This window comes from Notothenia rossii, assembly GCF_949606895.1.
Source record: "Notothenia rossii genome assembly, chromosome: 9".
Lineage (NCBI taxonomy): Eukaryota > Metazoa > Chordata > Actinopteri > Perciformes > Nototheniidae > Notothenia > Notothenia rossii.
In genome coordinates this window covers 76,133,126-76,139,627 of record NC_136907.1, presented here as the reverse complement: position 1 = coordinate 76,139,627, position 6,502 = coordinate 76,133,126, and the positions used below count along the sequence as shown (strand labels likewise).

Below are 6,502 nucleotides of genomic sequence, written 5' to 3'. Positions count from 1 at the left end.
GTTTTGTGAGGTTTTTCAAATTAATCTTCATAGTTTTCGAAAGGTTGATAATTTGGCCTTGAAGTTGACAGATCCCTGTTTTAATCTCAGACTGTCAAAGCACTTTTGAGCTCACTTTCCATAAGGGTGAACTGTAAGCTCTAAAAGAACCTGGCGTGTACATAAAGGAGGAAAGAAATGAGAGGTGCCTTTGAGGATTTTTGTGAGGATTTCCTTGTATGTTTGATTGTAGAGACTTGGAGATTAATGTGTGACTTGTGGGGGCTTTTCAAATAAAACTAACCTGGCTTGACTTGAAAAGAAAACCCAACCACACGCGTTTGTGTTTGATGCGTGTTGGAAGATACAAATGGCATTGTTTTAAAATAGTTTGGTCTGACTTTTCAGCCAAATGACTCATATGTGCCCTACAGGAGCAGACATTGAATGCTAAGAAGTTATATGACAGTATCTTTAACTCAATTGAGAAACTCATTGGTGATTGTCAGCTTACCCAAGACCCTCAAAATCATAATTTCACACTTCACCCCACCCAGCTATAGGACCCCACACTGAGGCAAAACAAGCATCCTTTAGCAAATAGTGGAGGTCGGGGTTAATGAGTTCTGATAAATCCTGAGCATTGGAAACCTGTCTGACAACAGACTCCATTTGAAGCTGATAAATCCAATAAGAAGTGTGAATGACTTTAATCAGTGCTATCACAATGCTGTATCTGCCCATGTTAGCTTATTTCCTTCAGGCTGAGCTCTCACACACACACACACACACACACACACACACACACACACACACACACACACACACACACACACACACACACACTCATTACTGTACTGTTTGTGTGGCGCATCGCAGTAATCGCCGGCCCAGCATGCCCTGAGTGAAACATTGGCACCAGCGTTAAGACAAACAGCCCCTCCTCCATTTAGACCGAGACGACCCCCCGCTGTGGGCTAACAAGACCACATTAACCTCCCTTACCACACGCACACACACAGACACACACACACACACACACACACACGTCCTCGCTCTGTTTCTCTTGCATGCAGCAGACATGCAGACATATTTGCATACTGTCACACAAAAGCAATTTGACACGTTTCCTCTCATTCTTTCACACGTTTATTCAACTCTGAGGCCCCATCCATTCACACACCCTGTCAGATGCAGGGGACACTGGAAGTCAATCACTTAGCTGAAGTATGAATGACGGACAATATCAGCCTGGAGCTCCCTTGTGGCTTTCGGAACAATTTGTTCATGAATAATAATAATAATAATAATAATTGATGCGTTTCACAAAACTTGGCAGAAAATTGGATCACCATGTCACAGCCAAAATATGTATCTTACAGAATTGAGTTGTATCCTCACCACAGTGGAAATGTGGCTCAAAATAGAACTGGTTGGAAAGAAACACACTTGGACTTTAATATTCTTTTCGCATATTTACTGCCATTGTGTTGGGAGCTTTGAATAATTTACTCTCTGACCTAAATGCATTCCTGTTTTTAAATATGTTTGAAAAAATATACAAACCATCAGAACAACTAGAATTACAAAAGAGAGGACAGGTGAACTTTCAAATAACATATTTATTATATTTATTTAAACAGAATAAAGTCCTGAGAGCACTTAAGAGTATGTTTTCATAGAAAATGTTTTTATTTCAAGTAAACTTAAGACAGAAGCTGCAGTTTTCTGCAGTTCACTTAATGAAACATAATGTTGTTATCCAGACAGGAGGGATGTGTCCCTGCAGTGAGCATGCAGAGATTTAATATGTGATATATTGCTGTTGAATGATTAACAGCTGTGAGGACGGTTCTTGTCAAATTCATAATATAATCATATATAATATAATATATTTCAATAATAATGTACATTTTCAAATGTTACTCTCTTACCTTAAAAAAGTTCGTTTTCAAGCAAATGCAGATTGTGCACAATGCCTCATTAAGTATGCTATAAGAAATATGAGCAGATATAAGAAGAGATGAGATACACATTGTTGGGTAAGGAAACATCATATTCTTTCAGGCAAGCATTGTTTTTAAAGTGTCCTTAATGGTATAATTTGCATCATGAGTATTGAGCATTTAGCCACATCCTGTTTCCTTCCAGCCTAATAAGCAGTAACGTTTTGTTAGTTTACTCCCCACTGTCTGCATAATAATTAAATGTCTTCCTGATGTCTCTATTGTATTATAACTCCCCGACTTGTTTGTAAAGGGCAGTGTGTGTGTGTGTGTGTGTGTGTGTGTGTGTGTGTGTGTGTGTGTGTGTGTGTGTGTGTGTGTGTGTGTGTGTGTGTGTGTGTGTGTGTGTGTGTGTGTGTGTGTGTGTGTGTGTGTGTGTGTGTGTGTGTGTGTGTGTGTGTGTGTGTGTGTGTGTGTGTGTGTGTGTGTGTGTGTGTGTGTGTGGCTGAGGGGGGGGGGGTAAACAGAGACAAAGTGATTATAACCCTTCCTCCAGGGTGAACATTTTAAACAAACACCTTTAGGAACCCCTGATTGACTTGTTCTCTCCGTCCCCGCCCTGCTGGGGGAGTGTCCTCGCTGCTCCCGTATAAAAACCAACGCACCCACCAGCAGTGCAGCATGCAACCAGAGTCACTGTGTAACACCGACACAAAGGGAGAGAGAGCAGACTGACAGTGAGAGTGACACGCTTGTTTTGGATATTACACACCACCACACACTCTCTGCGCTCTAGCATGACTTCTGCAGCACCTCTGGATTAACTGCGCAAGTTCGCTGGCACTACGCGAAAATGGAGAGGAGCATCCCGGGATGGTGTGTGCTGTTTGCCCTCGTCCTGCGCGGCTGCATGGCGGCAAAGGAGCTCCAGTGCCAGGACATCTCCGTGCCTCTTTGCAAAGGAATCGGCTACAACCACACCTACATGCCCAACCAGTTCAACCACGACACGCAGGACGAAGCCGGGCTGGAGGTGCACCAGTTTTGGCCGCTGGTGGAGATAAAGTGTTCCCCGGACCTGCGCTTCTTCCTCTGCAGCATGTACACACCGATCTGCCTGGAGGACTACAAGAAGCCTCTGCCGCCGTGTAGGAGCGTGTGTGAGAGGGCTAAAGCCGGCTGCGCTCCCCTCATGAGGCAGTACGGGTTCCCGTGGCCGGACCGGATGAGGTGCGACCTGCTACCCGAGCAAGGCAACCAGGACGTGCTGTGCATGGACTACAACCGGAGCCAGACCACCACAGCTTCCCCTGTTGTGGCAAAACCCACTAACAGACCCGTGAAGCCGTACAACCCGAGGAAGAAGAGCAGCTACGGGCGCGGGATCCCCGGGAAACACAAACCAGCCGCGTCCCCGTGCGAGCCTGGGTGCTTCTGCCGCGCGCCCATGGTGACAGTGACCGGTGACAGCCACCCGCTGCAGAACCGCGTCAAGACGGGACAGATCCTGAACTGCGCCATGCCGTGCCACAACCCCTACTTCACCCAGGAAGAGAGGACGTTCACCGCCTTCTGGATCGGACTGTGGTCCGTGCTGTGTTTCATCTCCACTTTCGCAACCGTGGCGACCTTTCTAATCGACATGGAGAGGTTTAAGTATCCAGAGCGACCCATCATCTTCCTCTCCGCCTGCTACATGTTTGTGTCCATCGGATACATTGTGAGGCTGATCGCTGGACATGAGGAAGTGGCGTGCAACAGGGAGAGTGGCGCTGAACACATCCACTATGAGACCACCGGTCCGGCACTCTGCACCATCGTCTTCCTGCTGATCTACTTCTTCGGCATGGCCAGCTCGATCTGGTGGGTGATTCTGTCCCTCACTTGGTTCCTGGCTGCTGGTATGAAGTGGGGGAACGAGGCCATCGCCAGTTACGCACAGTACTTCCATTTGGCCGCCTGGCTCATCCCCAGCCTCAAATCCATCGCAGTACTTGCTTTAAGCTCAGTGGACGGAGACTCTGTGGCTGGGATTTGCTACGTGGGCAACCAGAATTTGGATAACCTGCGAGGTTTCGTGTTGGCACCCCTGGTGATCTACTTGTTCATCGGCACCATGTTTCTGCTGGCCGGGTTCGTCTCGCTGTTCCGGATCAGGAGTGTAATCAAACAGGGGGGCACCAAGACTGACAAACTGGAGAGGCTCATGATCCGGATAGGAGTTTTCACAGTTTTATACACAGTCCCTGCCACTGTAATAGTGGCGTGTTACTTTTACGAGCAGCACAACAGACAGACTTGGGAAATTACGCACAACTGTACGTGCATGACAGACCCCAGCAGGCAGAGGCCGGACTATGCTGTGTTCATGTTGAAATACTTTATGTGCCTCCTGGTGGGCATCACATCTGGGGCCTGGATCTGGTCCGGGAAAACCTTGGACTCCTGGAGGACTTTTTGCACGCGGTGCTGCTGGGGGAGTAAAGCCTCCGCGGGCTCCATGTACAGTGACGTGAGCACGGGACTAACCTGGAGATCGGGGACAGCCAGCTCAGTGTCCTGCCCCAAACAGATGCCACTGTCCCGGGTTTGAACAAAGAGGGAAGGGGGGGGTTTATCGGCTCAAATGCATCTTATGTCATTTGACACTAAAGACTTAAAACCAGCGCTCTTTGTATGGGGACTTATTATAAATGTTTTGGTAAATTATTCAAAGTGTCCCCAAACTGCCACGAGCACTCCTCTAATGTGAACTTTTTTTAAATGTGTGGTCAATTAAGCTCTATGAAAGTTCAGCTTGGACTTTTACTTAAGGAAAGGGCTCCTTCCTTCCTTGCCTTATCCAAATGACGTCCATGTGTTTGAATAGAGGGTATTGGGTATAGAGGAGGGAGGGGGGTGACTAATTGTATGGGGATTGTCCATCAGCGTGTTGTAATTAGCACATTAATGAGCGCCTAATGGCTTCTCTTTAAATAATGAGACTGTCAGCAGCAGAACAATGTACCTGGCACGAAGAATGCAGAGTCTTATCTGGGCTTAATTGAATGCGCACAGCTGACAAGATCCCCCTTGTCGATAGGTGACATGGTGTAGCTGAGGCTCTACTTCTTCTTACTGTAAAGAACCGCTGTGTCTTAAACATAAGAGCCACAATGGGACTGCTCTGCTGGAAATTAGGCTTTTTGTCTGCAAGAGATGGATTCTACACGTACATTAATCAATGCCTTAATACTGTCTCATATACGGGTTGCATCAGCGCGTAAAAAAGTGTATTTATATAATTATTGGTGTACATATATTGTACATTTGTATATGACATTTTACGAGATTGTAAATATGTATAATTTCCACTTTGATAGAAAATTCTATTTTGAGAATAAAACAACTTTTATTGAATTTTTGCTTCCTGATTTTTCTCGCAAGATTTGCAAGCTGGGGGAAAAAAGTGGTTTGCTGTTATGCCTGGTGTGCACAGCTTCATAACAACGTAATATATTTCTGCGTAATGGTGATTTATGGCAGCTTTATCTCAATTTAACTAATTGTAACTTGCCTTTGGGACCACATGGGATGTGTTAGCTGTATTAAAGCTCCAGATCCACATGCTGTGAGACGCGGGGAACAACATCGGCATGGCAATGCCTCACTACAGGTGGTCTTCTCCATTTAATGCCCTCAAGTCTTGTTACTAAGCCTTTCCTTCTGCCCTCTGTTAAACTCCTGATCCAAGCTTAGTGTGGGACGTTTTTGTCCCATTTTACACAATTTAAAAGAGAATTAACTTTTTGTTGGATTGGTGCTAATGTAGGAGGATCCTTTATAATTGTTTCCAGTGATAATACGAATATTTACGAATTATTGAAACAACGAAGAAAAGTCCACTAAGCTGCAAAATAATTTTAAAAAATGTGGGCAAATGCATGGTAATTTCTCAGCAACATATCAACATATTAAAAGAAATATCTGATTAGTCATACATGCTTAATGTGAACCTGTAGTGGACAGGTAAGGTGGCTCCTAATATATTATGGATACCTTACATAGCGATAGTGCTGATAATAGAGGCGTCTGTGGTGTTGAGGGACAGACAGTATCTGCAGGCTGACGCCCTGTCTGTCGTGCGCAAAGGTAATTAGGGCCCTGCAGTGTGTGGTCCAATTATTGTGTGACAGTGTTTTCCTCTTTAACTGTCAGTATCAACACTAAATTGGTGGTTTAGGAGATGTTAATGATGTGTGCATAATGGCTCGTAAGTGAGGTCTATTTTTGCCTACGTGGGAAAACATTGCCGGTTTCAAATGTGTTAAGACTGAATAATATTTCTCCAACTTCAATGACATGAACGATGTAACAAAACTAAATGTGCCCCAAACTTTGGTGAAGATTCTACACTGCACTGAAATCGAGAGAGATAGATCAAGTTGGATCATACTGCCACCTGGTGGTCCATCGATTAAATTAACATGAACAATTGAAGGCAAGGCAAGTTTATTTTCACAGCACCTTTCAGCACACGGAAATTCAAAGTGCTTTACAAATTAAAATAAAATACATTTAAAGAATAAATACAGCAG

General features: G+C 44.9%; 1 protein-coding gene across 1 annotated transcript; it reads left to right on the top strand.

Moving 5' to 3' along the window:
• Nucleotides 1-2,592: 2,592 nt before the first annotated feature.
• LOC307018211 (frizzled-8-like) lies at nt 2,593-5,324 on the top strand. Its single transcript, XM_079648361.1, has one exon. The coding sequence runs from the start codon at nt 2,779-2,781 to the stop codon at nt 4,516-4,518; it is 1,740 nt and encodes a 579-aa protein (XP_079504487.1). The 5' UTR covers nt 2,593-2,778; the 3' UTR covers nt 4,519-5,324.
• Nucleotides 5,325-6,502: the final 1,178 nt, after the last annotated feature.